The 19748-nt window shown below is 40.6% G+C and overlaps 1 protein-coding gene across 8 annotated transcripts in view; it reads right to left on the bottom strand.

Annotated features, from left to right (window-relative positions):
* MPDZ (multiple PDZ domain crumbs cell polarity complex component) overlaps positions 1–19748 on the bottom strand; it is a 3829210-nt gene that overhangs the window by 220376 nt on the left and 3589086 nt on the right. For all 8 annotated transcript variants that reach the window (XM_044061234.1, XM_044061239.1, XM_044061240.1 and 5 more), the window contains one exon: positions 91–131. In XM_044061234.1, the coding sequence (XP_043917169.1) occupies positions 91–131 (41 nt within the window). The remainder of the gene's footprint in view (positions 1–90; positions 132–19748) is intronic.

Genomic DNA, 19748 nt, shown 5'->3' with positions numbered 1-19748 from the left:
AGATAACCGTTAAACAGTCTTCAGAGTGTTAATGAACTACAATATAACTAGCGCAGTTAAAAACTTATTTTACTGATGATTATACATTACCTTTTTAATTTCTACAGTTCTGATTCCTTGCATGTCAGCAGCTTAAAAAAAAGAGAGAAATGCACATAATTAAAACAGTTAAGTACAGTTACACTGTTAACATTGAATCCTCCTCAGGAGTTCTTTTTATATGCAAATGTGTTCTGCATATCTGAGTAACAAGTGCTCCTGCTATGCACTGGTGACATCACCAGGACTTCAAATTTAAATAAAGGTAATCAAAACCAGGACATAACAAAATGTTCAGATGGATCACAAGGAGGATAACAGAATTCAATGCGCTACAGATGAAGCTATCAAAACTATATCACTATGTATAAAATAGCCTTGCATATTCACCATCATAAAATAAAAAAAGCTTTATAACAAACTTGTTCAGCATGCTTACAAATTATCTAGACATGCAAAAAAAAAAAAAAAAAAACAACATGACTCTGTTATTTCAAAGATTGCAACTGTAAATAAACATACAGATATACTACAACATAATTCCACTAGAGGTTCAAAGAATAATGTACAGTTTCTTTAAAGTCAGTACAGTGAAATGAGTGCACAGTGGTCATTTTACATAGGCAGTGACAATGTTTTATTCTGAGTTAGTATAAGTTATCCTGATTATGCTAGTGGCTAAAAAAATAATTACATGGACATGGAAATCAAAGAACAAACCTGAAATAAAAAAAATGCATAAATGGATTTGAGATGCACAAACTTGGAAAGATAAATCCAAACAAGTGAACATTATGGGATTCATTTCTGAATTGGACAGAGTTATTCACAGAGGGCATTTCTGGCCTGGTACATACTCTCAGAAAATTGAAAGTAAGATTATGTTTACATTATGGGGTAAGAGAACAAGAGTAAATGGTTTACTCATATAGGAAGAGACTCTTACATGTGTTATACTGTAGTGTTATTAAAACTGTAACTTCTATCTGTAGTGCTTAATTACAAATAAGTTAAAATATTTTCTTGAATGTCAGCATTTGGGAATTTTAGTTAAGTGCACCATGCATAAAGACTGCAATGTATGTTAATTTCAAAATTGCTTCTGTTAATAAAACTATGCCATTTTTAAAAGAAAAGTAACCTAATAAATTTTATAAAATATTACCCCTTTTCGCTGCAAAGCCGCAGTGACTACCTAGTGAAATCCTTGTCTTTAAATCGTTTCATTGTATTATATTTTATGCTTTCTACTAACTTCAAATGTACTGAAGTGGATTACAAATTGGGAATGGAGAGCTAATCCATAGCTGAGAAGTGTGGTATATACTTAGCATATTACCAGGTCAAGTGAGATTTAGAAGAAAATTCCCAACTTATCTTCTGTGAGCCTGTGTAACTCCTCCCTTCCCTAAACAGGGTATAGCACAGCTACCTCACAGAGTTTGGTTCTCCAGTTCGATTGCATTTCTGGCTCAGCTGCATTTTGTGTGAAGTCATCAAGTATTACCTATGTGCTCATGGGTTTCCACTATTTCCTCCTATTTTATCCCATATCCCAAAGACAAATTGCTCAGGCCCATGGAGGGGAAGGTTTCTTCACAGGTAGGGAGAAATGTGGTATTCTTTTTATGGAATGGATGCTTAGCCATACATTTTTCCTCCACATGGTCTTGCTGGGCAGAAGTAGCTGACACATGCACCATGACCACAGAATAACCGATGCCCAAGTAATGATGCATGATGACTTGTGAACTAATCAAATGGGGCTGTAGAAGCTTCAGCTCTCCTTTAAATTGCCTGTGTGTGTGATAGACAGAGAAGGGGGGGGGGTGGACTGGCATCTAATCTAAGACTGATTTATTGTCTGATACCCACTGCTTACCAGGACAAAAGGGTCTAGCCACCAACAACCCTGAGAAAAATAAAGTGGCTATCAGAAAAAAAATGAATATATGAAGAATTGCTGAGTTCACAGCAGAGCACAAATCAACATCAGTACTACTTATCTTCATAACTAATCGTTTTCTGGTTCTGGTATCAACTTTATCTTTCTCAAGGATGATACTGTACCACTGAAGGGAAATGAACTGAAGACCCAAGCACTGTAAGGCAGCAATGCTAATTAATACATTATTGTGCCATCTCCTTTCTCTTCCAATCACACTCACTAATGAGTTAGTTCAATAAACGGGTCATAACCATTTGTATTAAAGAAACAGTAGGCACATTCTTATTATATCATTTAATCTATAAGGGCACCCTACTTAACTGGTCAATATCCAAGGTCATCCATATGGTCAATATGATTTTGACATTTTTTTCTTAAAATCTGCTGCACTCAGAGGTATCCAAATTTAGTGCCAGCACATGTTATTATGACAAATATGCAAATACGTCTCCTGAGCCACCACTTCACTCACAACCAACAGCAACCACACTTCCTGAAAAATTAAGAAATAACAGTAAAAATTTAACACCAATATTGCAATCAAGTAATATACAGCTTATACTGGTGTGACACACAAGGAACTCTAACATCTAATGTCCAAGCAATTGTGCAAGACTATCTGAGATCCATCTAGGAAGGTCTCCTTGTAGATTAAGTGATACAGTAAGAAAGCATACTCATACTTAAAATCAGGTACCTTACTTCACGAATAAACTATTGGACTGAACACCAAAGGGAAAAGGTACTAAGGTGAAATAACTGAAACGGTCCTGGAGACTAGACCATCTACCCATTTACCAAAATAAAGGAGCAGAAGAACATTCTAGTGACCAAAGTTCAGAAGACTGAGTTCTATGTTCAGATACAGGAAAGGATGCTTAGCTCCTAGCGTCTCAGCAGGGACAATGATGCTTGGTGAAAGCATACAGTGATGACCAATGGACATGCTACACAGGTTTGCAATGGAGGGATACTTAAAGTAAGCAATGGAAACAAACCAAACCTCTAGCAGAGTGGCCTGTGACAGCAGCATTTTCCAACAGGTAGTTTGCCTCACAGTGACAAAAGATAAAGCAGCTGTCAACTCTCTTAGAAAGTCTTTAGCAACTGTAAAACAAAAACTCTCTAGAGCAAAGGAAACAAAGGGATGAACTCCTATACTCATACACCCCTTCTAGACAGAGCCAAGCCTGAAAGTACACACATGAGTGATTTTCTACCCTCTGAGCTCTATGCAGGCAAAGAAAATGGAGATGAATGGGCCAGTTCGGAGACACTTCAGAAATCATTTTCTGGATGAAATATGGGCTGGTCATAACAGATGCCCAAAGTCTGTTACTGGTCATATATAGTTACCTACATGACATATCCTGCACTGATCCTACATAATGATTTGATGGTCATCAGGAAAAACTTTTTTTACTACAAAGGAATTTAAGCACTGCTGAGCTACAGGGATTGAACAGAGAACAAACTCTTCAGTCATGAAATTAAAATCACACGGATGGGAGAAGTTCTTCAAAGACAGAAACAGCTGTAGCACACTTTTAAGAAACTGATGTTTAGCCACAATTTTACCCTCCACAGGGACATGACAGGCAGATGCAAGTAAGACATGCAATCTGACCACTGACTAACTGATGTACTACTCTGACCTGTAGACTGACCAAATGGAGCAGAATATAGTACATCTCTCCCAAAATAGAAAGTCTCTTCCATTTGGTACAGCAAGCCTGTCTGCTGGGGTACTTCTTTGCAGGATGTCTCACCTATAAAGGGACCATCCTGGACAGTGCTGGGAGAGTTTATTTTATTACCACAGACAAGACATCCCAACATTACAAACATCTTGCTACTACTCAGAAATAAGAATTAGTTTTGGTCTTTCTTTCTTTCTGAACTTTTGTTATCAAGAGTTGGATTAAGAATAATGGAAAAAGGCACACAGAAAAGCATTTGAAACATGGGCTACAAAGCATTGTAGAGAATATTGAAGTTTTTATCACATGGGGATCACCCATTACCAACAGTTCAAAAAACTGATATGAGAAAACCAGGTGTTGTATTCTGGGAAAAAAAAGACAAAAGTAGCTTTGATATAGAAGCAGCTACATCCGCTGATTACAGTGTCCTACATACAGACACACAAAGTAATAAAAAACTAGGATTTACAAACAGAAATGACAACAACATAGAAAAAAAAGATACAGACAGTTCAAACAGTACTAGATGACCAGGTCTAAGTAAAATAAATAAATAAATAAATACTAAAACAGTTGTATTTCAATATACTACTAGTAAATGTAACTCCATATGAATTGCAGGAGCCAATTCTGGGCACATTGAGGGTGCTGCAAAGAACACTTTTGCCTAACAAAGATTGAAACAATACTAATTTCATGAACTTTAAGCATACCCTGACTTAGGAAAGGGTTCCATTCCCACCATGCTATTAGAAATCCAAAAGATTTGGTGAAATTAAACAGGGCACTGTGTCCTCCAGGAACTCCTCCTTGCATTGCTCCATGAAAAGATGGCTAACAGATCTATCTGCCTCACTAATAGAAAGTCTGCTATATATATATATATATATATATATATATATATATGATTTGTGGATTCATAACTCCAGAAGAGCGCTAGAAAAGCATCTCTGTGAGTCTGCCAGAAAGCTCATTTCTCCGAGATAATCAGGTCCCTGCCTACGGACCAAAGGAAAATAACACAAGAAAACTTACAATAAACAATATATATCAAGATTAGATGTTACACAACATGATAACATTTTCTTACAATCTAAATAAATAAAAATAATTAAACAGTTGCTAAAACTAAGACATGTTAAAAAGTCAGTAAAACAAATTTTAAAATTCTTTTTGCATACCTTTTTTTTATACATTTGTTAACCAGGTAAGCCATCTGGACACATGTCCCTTTTCAGGGTTGACCTGGAAGCACTGTCTGATTAAGTGACTTGCTCAGACTCACACAGTTGGTAAATGAAAGTGAAAGTAATCAAATACTGTACTTTAGACACCTAAAGCAGCTCATTAACAGTTCAGAACCTTAATCCTCTGCACTAACTACTGACATGAACTTAACAGCCAATTAAAACCATATTTATAGTAGAATATATCCTAAATATTTAAACTGCAGTACTTCAAAGAATGTGCATATAAATTAGAGAAATTACTTCTTCACCTGGCAGTATGGCCCAGACAAATGGTGCCCTAAGTAAAATTCAGGCGACTGGGCTTCAATTAGTGACCCCAGCACTGGAGGCGGCAGGCAGGAAGAGAGAGGAGTGAAGGAGCATGGCCCACTTGCCTCTTGGGAGGTGGAAAGTTTGGAAGGGTAAATGCATACTCAAGGGCAGACTAGTGTGATCTCCCTGACGAAGACCAAGGACACCACCACTTGTGCTGCAAAGGGAGGAGCAGGGCCACTGGAAGGAATGCCCCTCATGGAAGTGGCAGGACTTCCTCCACATTCTGTCCTGTGTATGTGTCTTCCAGGCACCTAGCTGAATGTGAACTAGTTACTATTGAGAAGAAAACAATAAAAATGTGAGCCACCCTGATGGTTGTCTAGACGATGGCTCTTCCTGGCTGACTCAAACCAGTTATGGAAAACTGGAGCACTACCCATCCTGGTTCAATCTAGCAATCACACTTGCTTCTCTCATATAGATGCTTTTTTAGCAGTTTGATGAATGATGAAGGTTACTTGCAATTCTAATAGAATCTGAGACAGTATTCCAGACAGTTGGGGCAATTCAGGTAAAGGGTGCTTCTGCAATGGCTATTTTGAATGATGGTTTATACAACCTTGAAATTCATAGGCTTCCTTACAGGTATGGGCTGCTACTTAGTCTCCATTTACTCCTAAGAGGAGGGAAGTCTCTCTCTCAAATCAATTTAAAAAGACAATTTAATTAATAAGAAGGTGTCTTTGTTTTTAGTGGTAACCAGTTAGTTTCTGTCTGCGTAAAGTACAGTTGTGTAAAATCTTATAACAATAGATGTCCTTCTCTTCACTGTTGCAGTATGCAAAACATAAGGGATCTCCCACAAAGGGCAACCCGATGTTTGATCAGTATAGAAAAGCCTAATGATCTTATATGCACTATACATCACATTTATGCTACCCGTACAGAATATAGGGCATAAAAGGAATATATGAATGCAACTACCCAGAACTGAATTGCCCCAGAAGAGAAGAGTCTCCACAGAACAAAGCAGTCCATGCACGTCCAGAAGGGGAAAAAAAAGCAGACGAAAAAGGGGAAACTCTCAGCAAGAAGGGAATCTAAAACAAAAAAACAGGACAAACAAGAGGGGGTTGGAGGGAGGGAACGAATACTGCAACAGTGAAGAGAAGAACATCTACTGTTATGATAAGATTTTTACACAACTGTACTATATCCTTCTATACCACTGTTGCAGTATCCAAACCAGAAGGCAAAGTAAAAAAGCTCAAGAAACAGAATGGGAGGTGGAAAGCTGAGAAGAGACCTCAACTAACCCAAATAAAATGGTTTCAGCAAAACCTGCTCTGTCCCTAGAAACCATATCCAACTTATAAAGCTTAGTAAATGTATGCACTGTAGACCAAGTAGCAGCTTCAAGGATGCAACTGGTGCCCAACCCCTTGAAGAAGGCACCAGAAGAGGCAAAAGTCTTAGTGGAATCAGCTTTAACAGAAGTAGACAGAGATTTACCATGAAAAGAATAACAAAAGGAAATGGCCTTAGATATCCAGCAGGAAATGGTTTCCTTAGATACAGCCAAACCCAAAGACTTGGGATGAAAGGAAACAAAAAATGATCAGTCTTATGCATAGTTTCATCCAAATAGTACCCAAGCTGTCTGTGTAAATCCAAGGTGTGGAAGACCCTCTCACTAGCAGAATGAGGAAAAGGGAAAAAGGAAGGGAATTGTACCGACTGATTCAAGGACAACTTATTTACTAACTTGGGCATAAGACAATGATTAGTACAAAGGGACACCATGGCCCTCTGAAAAACCAAAACATGAGTAATGGCCATAAGGGCCTGGAGCTCAGAAATCCTCCAAGGAGAATAAGAGACAACAACAAAATGGTCTTCCAGAGTAAAATGTTGCAAAGAAGTAGAATCTGCAGACTCAAAAAGAGCCCAAGACAATTTTCCAACACAAAATTAAGGTCCCAAGAGGGAATAAATAGGTTTTCTTGGAGGCTTAATATGCAACACACCTTTAAGAAATTGTTTGACTTTAAAACAAGATGTCCAAGCAGGATTTAAGGGAGACCTCAAAACAAGAAGTCAAAGCAGGATTTAAGGGGTAGACCAGCAGAAATGGCTGACAAATAGGCCTTCACAGAATAGGTCAGGCCAGACTGGAGCAACTCACACAAATAAGAGAGGACCAGAGGGACCCCCAGTAAAAAAGGGTCCTGGTTACGAGCATGACACCAGACAGAAAATCTTTTCCATTTGGACTTACAAAATTGTCTACTTGAGGATTTCCTTACTGTCTGTAAAACTCTGAGCACATCTTCAGAAAAGAGATGGATGAGAGACCCCTTGGCCTTGTGTGATCATGGGTTTGCAGAGGGTAATTTTCATGGATTTTAGCAATGTGAGTTTAGTCTTGGCTAAAGGGAGTCAATTGCATGATTTTTGGTGAGTCCAGCAGAATACTCTGCAGCGCTCTTCGAAGAAGAGAAAGAGGAGGGAAAGAAAGGGCATCCATCTTCCAAGCCAGATGGCATGGCACGCTGGAACAAAAAACAGGAAGCTGCCTGTTCAGTGGGAAGGCAAAAGCTAACCGAGGAATACTCCACAGATGGACAATGTCCAGAAACATCTCTATGAATCATCCATTCATGAGCCTGTGTTTTGGACCTGGTCAGAGTGTCTGCCACTAGACTGTATACTGCCTGAAGAGTAAACTGATACCTGAGAACCACCTCTCAAGCCTGAAGAGCCATCCTGCAGAGGAGGTAAAGATTTTGTGCCTTCTTGCTTGTTGACATACCACATCACTGTAGGGTTGTCTGTACACCTTCAAGAGGCCTGGAGAGAACACTGGTGAAAAGCTTGAAGGGTGAGAATCAGAGCTCTCATCTCTTTGATGTCAATATGGTCGTCTGAATGTCTGATAGGGAGGCCAGAGACCCTGAACTTTCAGGTGACCAAAAGAAGTCCCCTACCTCATGTCTGAGGCATCGGTGAACAGTTCTTGTGAAGGGACTGGAGGTTGAAAGGGGTGGCCTGGGTTAAGAGCAAACTGTTGAATCCACCACTCAAATTCCTTCTTTGGACATGGAAGGAGAGGTACACTGAAATCCAGAGGGTGACAATGTTGTAGCTAAACTGACTTGATGTACCACTGAAACTTCAGTATATGCAGTCTGGCAAGAGGAAGCACTGGAACAGAAGAGGCCATGAATGCCAGGGCCCGAAGAAACTCCCTGACTGGCATGGCAGTCAGAGGAAGAAGAGACTGAAAGAAGGCTGTCAATGACAAAACTTTTGGAGGTGGAAGAGAGGCCAAATTTGAAACTGCCTGATTCCTGCATCCCAGATACACATGATCCGGCAAATGAGTCAGGAGGGACTTTTAGAAGTTGACAGTGAACCCCAGACTTTGAAGAAGAGAAATTGTGAGCTTCAGATTCTTAACAGGTGACTGGGAGAAGGCACCTGAAGCAACAGGTCATCTAGATAAGGAAAAATCTGAATGCCTTGTAACCTGCAGAAAGCAATCACAGCAGCTAGACATTTTGTGAATACCATTGGGGCAGTAGAGAGGCCAAAGGACAAAGCAAAGAACTGAAAATGAAAGGAAGGCACAGATAAATGTAATGAAAAGAGGGTAGATAGGGATAAGAAGGTGAGCATCTTTCAGATCCAAGGACACCAGAACAACCTGCAGTAATAAATGAGGAAACAGGGTTAGAAGAGTATTATAGTAAGCATCAGAAAAGAAGGGAGTTTAAGAAAGGTGTTGAGCCAGGAGAGATCCAGAATAGGTTTCCATGTGCCCTCCTTTTGAGGAACCAGAAACATCCTTGAATAAAATCCCTTTCCCACTTGGGAAGAGGGGACAGGTTGAATGGTTTCTTGGTTCACCAGGGAGCCTAAAACCTCTGGGAAGTGAGGAAGTTGCTCTAGAGCAGGTTATGAAATCCCTGAAAAAAGAGGGAGAGACCTGCATACCATAAAGTAACCCTGATAGATGACAGAAAGAACCCTAGAGTCTGAAGTGTGAAACACCAATTTGGAAAACAAAGAGACAGTCGAAGGTACAAAGGAACCTGGTCTGAAAAAGGGAGGGGGTGCAAATTGTCAAAGAGAAGCAGGCTTATCAGATAAAGGAGGATTCTGGACCACAGTAATCTGAGAAGCGTTAGCAGAGGGGGCCCCGCCTATCACCCTTCCTGCCCTTGGAGGACTAGCGGGGATTGCCCACAAACAAACACAGATCTATAATGATAATTCCTCTGGAACCTAGAGATAGGAGAGACAAAGATAGTTTAAAGTTCTGCAAGGCTTTGCCTTTCTCTTGAAGAGACTTAAACATGTAACCAGCAGCAGTCCAAAAACGCTGTTTATCCAAAGAAGCATCCAACAACTTGGCTTAATGTCCTCAAGAAGAGACTGGAAACAAAGCCAAGAATAATACCTCATGACAGACCCAAAAGCCAAAGCCATAGAAGAGGTGTCAGCTTTACTTAATAGAGTGGTGAGCCACATGTGAAGCAGAACCTAAAATGGATATGGCAGAGGATTTGACTTCAGAATCAGGGAAGTCAGAAATAACCTGACAAATCTGAGCAATCAAGGTCACAGCATACCTGGTTGTGTGGGTCAGGTAACTAAATACCCTAAAGGCCAAAGCAGAAGCAGTGTAAACTTTTTTACCAATCCTCTCCATTGCCCGGCTATCCTTATCAGAAGGCAAAAAATTGACAACTTCAGGAACCTTACAGAACCTATCAGGTTTCTTAGGAGCAGGAGGCTGAGAATCACGAGACTTGGAAGGAGCAATGAAAGTATCTAACAAGGCAGCCAACACGGGAAGAACTGCCGATTGTTTAGAAGTATCCAAGAAGCAACTCATATGTTCTCTGAATATCAGACACCTGAGAAGAATCCCACTTAAAATATTCCCTCATCCTAGCAATTGTGTCCCCAAAGGACAATTCATCAAAAGGAGACTCAGGGCTAACAGACTCCTCTTCATCAGGACCATAGGTCAAACCTGAAGTCATTTGTGAAGAACAGGATAAAGATCCCTCAACAGACACTGAATCCTCATCCAAGGAATCTTGTTCCTTAAGCCATTTAGAAGGGGTAGAGGTCCAGGGATGAGCAGGTACCGAAAACCCTTGAGGAGGCTTTAGGGCCATCAAGGCAGAAAACAAGCCCTAAGTAAACTCTTGCCATTCCCTTTGAGGATCCTTAGGGCAGATCGAGATATGCTTCAGTTTTTGTTTTTACTTTGAAGGGACATCAGTCCTAACAAACACCGGAGGTTCTGACCCTTGGTGAGATTCGATAAGATAACCCAGAGCCTCCTCCCTGACCAATATCTGCAGAACCCCTCTAGGGCCCATCAAGATAATCAACCATGGTTCCCCACCAAGGTTCACAGCAGATGCTTGCAAAAACTGGGTCACAGCAGAGGAATCCAACATAGATGCTCAACAACCTACACAGCTATTACCATTCAGTGGAGGCTGTACAGCTAAAGAATCTGCCCAAGACTTCTTGGCTGCCTTCTTACTTAGTGGGGGTGTCTTAGGGTTAAAGGATTGTTTCATGGTACCATGGACTAACTATTTAAGCCAGTTGGTTTCAAGATAAATGGCCATGGAAGACAAATGGCTTCTGTGTGTCTTGGGCACAAATGCCTTACAGATACTACAACAAGTATGGTGGTGGGAAGCACCCAAACAAAAAAGATAATGTTCACGATGATCCTTATGGGGAATCTGCCTCACACTGACATTTTCCCTTCTTGGATGACAAACTCTACGTAGAAAAATAAAATACAAGACCAAGAAAAGTAAAAATAACCCCAACAGGGTACTTATCTGGTGGCTATGTATTCAGTACAGCAACAAGAAGTTCAGACCAACTAGCAATAACAGCGTTTGAACTGGTGGAAAAGAAGTTCAGGGTAGTTGCATTTGTATGTCCCTTTTACGGCCTAAGTTCTGTACAGGGAGCATAAATGTGACTTACAGCTCATACAAGATCATTAGGCTTTGGTATACTGGCCATGTACCCTTTTAAAAAACTCAGCAGGCACACTGGACCCAATAAAGGCAGCTGCAAATCACTCAAACAGTAGCAAAAATGCTAATAGTTCAACACCATAAAAACATTTAATGGTAAAGAAGATTAAGTGCTTTCATCCCTCACAGGGAACCTCATCAGAATACATTACCACAACTAAAAATCATTTAAATACAATCACTAATTGCAATAAATTAACTTATTAAAGTTAGCACAGTGTTCATTGGTTGCTCTCTAATTACAATCAATTAAATGTTAATACATCGATGTAACAAACACCTTATAAAATCCTTTTTTAAAATGTATATATACTGGGATGACACCATATTAAAATATAATATCAATTTTTAGATGTTGTCTTTATTCAATATTTCAAAGCCCTTCTTTATAGGGCAGGGACAATGGAATAAATGCTTGTTTAAATGGGGGGGGGGGGGTTACAGGCATCCAGTATTAACTATCACTTAAGCTCCCTATATTCAAGGTTTGTTTTCCAGTCTCCTCCCTTTTCTGGAATCTCCATCTTTTCTAAAACCCAAAACTTAAAGTTAGCTTGGGTACAACTTACTGAATGTTTAAATAGTGCGTTTGTTTTTTTGTTTTTGCTAATCTCATACATGTGTTCGTATATTCTTTGTTTTAATTTCCTCTCAGTTTTCCCCACATAGTACGAGAAACATTTTACACAAATACTATCCCTTTTGTGTAACAAGTATAGTATTCTGTTGCTACTAGTTTGTCATGTTTATCCCCATGTTGCAATTCTATCACATTTGAAATATAAGGACATTGGGGGCACATTCCACATCTGAAGGTGCCCTTCCTGCTGTTATCCTCTGCACAACCTTTTTTACTTTCAGAATAGTTTTTCAAATTCACACCTCTTTTGTACCCAAATTTAAGGGTCTTTGTAAACACCTCCAAGCTATTAGGCATATTGGACAAAAGTTCCCAATACCTCAACATGATGTTTTTAACCTCACTAGTATCTCTGTGGTAATCTACTGCCATAAATAGCTTATGCTCTGAACTTCGCTTCCTACTAATCACATTTTGGTGGAATAGACACTCCTGGTCATTTTCTACTGCTGGCCCTCCACCTGAAGTATCTTCACTAAGGGGCATCAAAGGAGAATACTGGTGACCCCACCCCCCTTAAAATGTCTTCTTTGATGTATTTTATTACTTCTTTTGGATAACCCCTGGTTACAAAAAGTTCCTCAATGTAATTGAGTTCATTGACCAAATCCTCCATAAGGGTGGTCATATGGGCAGCCCTCATCATTTGCCCTTTTACAATATTTTTTTTCTGTAAAAAAAACATGCTCACTCAGGAAATGCAGATGATAACTGGAAAAATATTTTTTCTGATACAATGTACACACATATCTTTTGTTAACATCCTAATACTCACATCCAAAAAATGCATCTCCGTCAATCTAGAAACTTTGTTGTATTATTAATATAAGTAAAGTACAGTTGTGTACACTTACCATAAATGTAGATGTTCAAGTGTGTTCACTGCTGCAGTCCTAACTATTGGGTTATCCATGCTGTGGTAGCCCTCAGTCGGTCCGAATACCAGAGACAAAGTTTTGTGCATCGGCTGCTGTCGTTTGCTGGGTGACGTTAGGTCATCCGAGCAATAAAGGAGAGCAGGCGACACTATTACCTCAGTTTTTCTTGCCTTAACCAACCAAAGAAGTCCAATTTTAATAATTATTAGTAGTCCTGGGGTCAGAGACCCCCATAGAAATATGTGTCTCTAAGGAAAGCAGATATCAGGGGGGAGGAAAAGCATTATGGCAGCAGTGAACACACTCGAACATCTACATTTATGTTAAGTGTACACAACTGTACTATGTTCTTCATGTTTCACTGCTGCAGTCCTAACCATTGGGAAGATTCCCAAAGCTAAGGAGAAGGGTGGAAGGTTAACAGAAACTTAAGATTGGATGAGCATGCCCTGCTGAATTGCAAACCCAGCCCTAGCTTTTGAGAATAGGTTCAGATGGTAATGTTTGGTGAAGGTGTGGACTGAAGTCCATGTGGCAGCTTCCAGGATGTCCTTGGTGGGTACCCCTCTAAGGAATGCTGTAGAAGTAGAGGTTGCCCTAATGGAATGGGTTCCGATGGTCATAGGAAGTGGTTTTCCATGCAAGGAGTAGCAAAATTGGATACAGTGTGCTATCCATTTGGAAATGGTCTGTTTGGATATTGGTTTCCCCTGTGCCCCTGTTTTAAAGCTGACCAAGAGCTGGTCAGTTTTCCTGAATGTCTTTGTAGGATCCAGATAAAATCTGAGCTACCTGTGCACATCCAAAGAATGTAGTACCCTTTCTCTCTTGTTCTGAGGGTTAGGGAAGAAGGTGTTCAGGTGGTTGGCCTGGTTGAGGGTACCATCTGAAACCACCTTTGGCATGAAGGAGGGATTGGTTCTCAGGGAGACCATGTCTGCATGGAAGATGATAAATGGCTCAATGGCCATTAAGGCTTGAAGCTCTGACACTCTCCTGGCTGAAGTAATAGCCAGGAGAAAGGCAGTCTTCCAAGAGAGGTACTGTAGTTCTGAGGATGCTGCAGGCTCGGGGGGGGGGGGGGGCACAGTAAGCTTTTCTAAAACATAGTTCAGGTCCCAGGCTGGGGTGGGGTGTCTTCTGGGAGGCCTGATATTAGAAGTTGCTCTAAGAAACTGTTTGATAAGAGTGTGGGAGAATAATCTGTATCAAAGTGTGCCGAGATGGCAGAGGCATGGATCTTTATGGAGGAGAAGGAGAGACCCTTATTAAGTAGCTCAACAAGATAATCTAGAATAAGAGGAGTGGAGGGCAGATGTATGTCTGCCCCCTTGGACTAGCTCCAGGAGCAGAATCTTTTCCATTTTCCAGTGTATGATTTTCTGGTGCTGGGCCTTCTGGCTTCTGGGATGATGTCAAGGACTTGCTTGCTTAGCACAGATTCCTTGCTGGTTTGGCAGAATACACCATGCTGAGAGCCTGAGTGTCTGAAGGTCTGGGTGCAGCATTTCCCCCCCCCCCTAGGGATAGCAGGTGAGGAATGGAAGTCCCTTTTTCAGAGCACACGCCTGGGCCCATCAGTGGAACTCGGATCTTATGCAAGGGATCACAGGCAGGGAGGTGTCCAGAGGTTGTACTTGAAGAAAATCTTTAACAGTCTGCATCGATTTTGCTTTGTCTTCCATCTTTTTAAGTACCTCTTCAGTTTTCTGTCTGAACAAGCGGTCTTTGTCAAGAGGTGCATCCATGATTTTAGCTTAGACATGATCAGGGAGAGGTTGTTCCTTCAGCCATGCATGTCTTCTGATAACAGATCCTGTCACTGCTGCCTTGCTAGAAGCTTCTAGGGCATCAAATCCACAGTGCAAGGAGTGCTTTGTCACCTGAGATGAAGAGTGCAGTAATTCGGCTATCTCTTTATTGTTGGCAAAATCTGGGAAAGCAGAAATTTTCTATTTCAAAAGTTCCAAAGTGTGCTGTTGATTATTTTAATATATGGAACTGACAACTGAGAGCCCTTATAGTTTAAGTTGCAGAGGTATATACTTGTTTACCCCATCTGTCCAGGGGCCTGAATTCTTTGTCTGAGGGAGTAGGATTCTTTGCAGAGATAGCCTTAAGTCCCTTAGGTCCCCGAGTAATCACTCTTGGATCTGCTATAGGATTTCTGTAGAGGAATTTATGCGAGTCAGGTACCTTGTAGTATGTGTCAAATTTTCTGGGGGCAGGTGAAAGGGTGTCAGGGGTAAGGGGGGATTCTTGGTAAACATCATTTACCACCTCCAAGATGGGTAGGATGGCCAGAGGCCTTTGCTGGGGTACGTTGAGAAACTCTCAAGTCTTTTCTTGGATTGAGGGAAATCCATTGATTCTCATTGGAAGTGTTTCCTGAGGGTATGGAGGGTTTCCCCACAGGAAAAGTCCATCAGAGGTGATACAGAAGGAATACATTCGTCTGCATCTGAGTATTCATAGGTAGTAAGAATATTTTCCTCTTCAAAAACAGAGGAGTCAGATCCTTCTGAGTCTAAATCCGACTGGATGTCTGGAGAAGGATACCTTCTCCTTTTGGCTGGTGTGGCTTGATTACCCTGGATGAAAGTGATGAGATCCTCCGCCATTTTAAGCATTCTAGTTTGAGGAGGGGGAGGAATAGTGGAATGGAGACTTTTTGCTGTTTTCTTAGAAGTAGCTCTAAGTCTGGCCTGAACAGTATCCCTCGGTGCTATTGGTGTGTTATTTGAAGAGAGGGCGAAGGCCTTGAAGTGAATTCCGAAATGCAAGTGGTATCCTCAGAAGTCGGTGCCTGCGTAGCGGCTCCAGACCCAACCGAGGCAGAGACAGCTGAAGGCTCGTTAGACGATGCAGATTTCTGCGGCATACAGTACTCCAAAATGGCCTCAGTAGAGGCCTGCGAAGTAATCGAGTTGGGCATCAGGTGCTGCAAAAGCGCCTCACTGAATTCCGAAGAACTGATGACCCTTTTAGCGGTGGTGTCATCGGAAGGCTTGGCCTTATGTGGTCTGTTTCTATCCTTTACGTTTTTTTGGAAGATCTGCAGTTTGCTGACAGATGGACGCCATATCGGTAATCGGAGACGAAGATGAAAATATCTGGCTACAAATAGAGCTCTACAATGAATAGTTCTAGCATAACAGAGGGAACAGAACTGACAGTGGGGTAGTTTGTGATCTGGGCCTAAGCAAGTGACATAGTAAGAATGGAAGTCTCGGTGTGGTATTTGCTTTCCACAGGCGAGACAGTTACTGACTTTTTCAGACATCGGTTAGTGCAAGAAAAAGGAAGGATCTCCAATGGGGTACTTAGCTTTAGACGTTTTCAGCTGAAGTTTGAAATCTGGAAACAGCCGACCGGCACTGTTGCGAATTGCTTCTGCTACGGTCTCCATGGCAAGAAAGACTGAGGTAATGGCGTTGTCTGCTCTCTTTTATAGCTTGGACGACCTGACATCACCCAGCAAGTGACAGCAGCTGACGCACAAAACCTTGACTCTGGTATTCGGACCGACTGTGGGCTACCACAGCATGGATAACCCAACAGTTAGGACTGCAGCAGTGAAACACAAAGAACATCAAAAGATTCTATCATGCTCATGGGACCCTTCCAGATGATAACTATATCATCCAGCAAATGATAATATGCTCTAATATAGTTATAAAAATGGGAAGAAAAAATAAAATGTTACCAGTGCAGTGAAACAATATTGGCAAAAACTGGGGTGCAAAAAGCCCCCGTAGCTACCCCATCTACCTGTCTGCAATACTCGCCCTGGAAAACCAATATAATTATTTTTGAGTACTAATTCCATATTTTCAAAGGATTAGCCTAAAATCTTGTTGGGATAAAAAATCAAATCCAATTAAGGCTTCTTCAAACCATGATAGACCAACATCATGGGGTATAACACTATAAAAGATCCTTGATGTCTATGGTTACAAAACATAATCACAATTATTTTCAACCCCCCCCCCAAACTTCCTCAAAAAAAAAACAAGAGTCAATAAGGATATGCTTGTTTGATCCACAGAAAGGTTTTAGTTTGGTTTCAACATAAATGGCAAAGGGCTGAGTTTTAGAATCAGCTGAGGACACTGTGGGTCTCAATGGGAGTTGGTTATATTTTTGTGTACTTTAGGGATACCGAATATCCCATGTATATACGGGTTGGGGACCCTAAAAAAAAAAAAACATTTGCCTTGTCAATTGCCCCCTGTAACAAATTATCCTCCAACCATAAATCCAAGGTTTTTGTAAGCCAACTTTATCTCATTTTTGGACACTTGCAGATATTTACCATCACTATGTAACATTTCCAACATTTTACTACTGTAAGCCCATTGTTCTATAATGGCCATCCCACCACCCTTGTCAGGTCTCATAATTCTAATTTCTTGATTTCCACTTAATCCATAAAGCAGGTTCTTTTTGTCTTGGGATAGATTATAATTAAACCATCTTTTTTGTTGTTAAATAATTTTCATTGTTAAATTGTTAATCTTCTTTACCAGTAAATGTTTTTATGGTGTTGGACTATTAGCGTTTTTGCTACTGTTTGGTGCTTGGTTATACAACGAGTGATTTGCAGCTGCCTTTATTGGGTCCAGTGTACCTGCTGATTTTTTTAAAAGGGTTCCTGGTTCATTTTCAAACTCCGCTTTCACTGGATTGTGTATTGTTATACTGGCCAAGTGTCAGGCTTCCCTGGCCAGAAGATCCTTTCTGTTTTGGACACTGCAGCAGTGATACAGAAGGACATATGGTGTTCTGTACTAAGACTCAAGTATGAATCTTAGAAATGTATTTTCTGTTTTTTGTGACACACTAGAGTTCTGTGAGGATAGTAAGGTAATGAATTGAAAGGCATATTCCAGCCTTGATATTGGTTCCTGCATGTCTAACTTCAGTAGTGAGAAGATGAAAGACTTTAGAGGCTACTTTTGACTGATTTAATACATATTGTGACATTTGTTTTTATATTGGATAGGAAAATAAGACTGATCAAAGGTTATCCCTAGGTAATTCTGTTGAGTTACTACGGACAGTTTATTTAATTCTAGGTTTATTAACGGTGGATGATGTGATTTAGTCAGTCTTTCTGGCATTTCAATCAGTATAACAGTGGACTTCTGAGTATTTAGAAAGAGAGCGATTATTGTTCTGCAGCCAGTTCTAAAGGAGAAGCAGATCATTTTGGAGTGTTATAAATGCTGTATGAACACTCTAGTGATTACAATATCATCTGTATACAATAAGCAGTAGAGATCTGGTAGATCCCAAGAAAGACGTTTGATAAAGAGTGAGAAGAGTAAAGGTCCTAGAACTGACCCTTGTGACACACCTGTCTTAAGAGTGCCTCTGTATCTGTAGACCACTAACAGTAATCACAAAATACCTATTCCTTAAATATTCAGGAAGCCATCATCAAACATTTATTTTTACACAGTTTAGAAAACAGATACATTTTTTTAAATAATAAATGTCACACCAGTTTTTTCTTATCCATTTAAAAAAAGCAAGGGATTTAGTCTATGGTGTATGAAGAGTTAAAAAGTTGTACTGGTTAAATAAAATGTACAGTATCATGGCCTCCATCTCTACCCAGTAGAAAAAAAAAAATCTGTCACAGCTATTTAATGAATGGGAATGGATTACTGGTTAAAATGTCATTTGCCGCTCTCACATTACCCAATTTTTGTGCAGAGGGGCAGAACAAAGCCACGACTCATCCAGCACCAAGCCCAGCACAGCTTTCCTTGGCCAGTAAATCAATAAACTGGTGTGTGCATGTCAGGCTTCACTGTAGCCACATGAGTGCAGAGTTTCAGTCCCAGCAAGATGATGTCACAGAAGCACACTAGCATGAAAACCCTACTGCAAGAAGGGTCCTAAATTAGATTTCTCGTTCACTGACTCACCATACTTGAGTGGTATGCAAGCTGTTGTACAGCAGTTACTGTATCGTCAAGTAGGATCCTGATTGCAAGAGCCCCCCCTGACTTTGACTTATAGTACAGACTCATCACACCTGTAAAGTGATGGACTGACACTCTCAAAGCAAATGCAGACTCCAACTGAAACCCTTACAGTGACTGCTCACACTAGATGCAAGTACCACCAGCAGCATTTGTATCCCTGGAATTTAAATGTTTTGAATACAGACATGACAATAATACACACATAGGTAAAACACTTTCTTTATAAACATTAAAAAAAGCTTCTTCTTCTTTCGGCTTTTCCCGGTTAGGGGTCGCCACAGCGGATCACCTGTCCACTCATGATTGGCAGTGGAGTTTTACGGTGTCGAGTTACCAGCCCGGCACCCAACCTTCCACAGAAGGCACACACACATGCACTCACACCTAGGACCAATTTAGAGTGTCCAATCCACCTACAGCATGTCTTTGGGATGTGGGAGGAAACCGGAGCACTCAGAGGAAACCCACGCAACCACTGGGAGGACATGCAGACTCCACACGGCACCCCAGCCGAGAATCAAACCGGAAAACCTCTTGCTGTGAGGCGGCAACACTAACCGCTACACCACCACGGCCACCCTTAAATATTAAAAAGAGCTACATTTTACTAAAAAGAGCTACATTTTACAATTGTTAGGAGATGGCGCAGAGGCTTACTAACGAGACAAACAGAAAATAAAACCATGACAAATGGAGGGTGTGTGAATGTGCAACTTGACAGTTGTTCAAAAGTAGCCTTAAAATGTTTACATAATATTAATGTATTGTTTTTGCTTACTGGGAAAGCCCAACTGGGCTTAGTATAGCACTTTTCAGACGAGGTCCAGAGACAAAAGCTCCAAGAATTTTAGCTTAAATATAATACAACAGAAGTTGGAATATATATACAAACAAGAAACATGTTGGTACAAGACATAACAGATAACAGAATACAAAAAAGTATTTTTAAAATATTGGAC

Source organism: Protopterus annectens, chromosome 2.part0, assembly GCF_019279795.1.
Source record: "Protopterus annectens isolate FY-2018-M chromosome 2.part0, PAN1.0, whole genome shotgun sequence".
Classification (NCBI taxonomy): Eukaryota; Metazoa; Chordata; order Ceratodontiformes; family Protopteridae; genus Protopterus; species Protopterus annectens.
The sequence above is the reverse complement of the archived record's forward strand: the minus strand, read 5'-3'. Positions and strand labels throughout refer to the sequence as shown.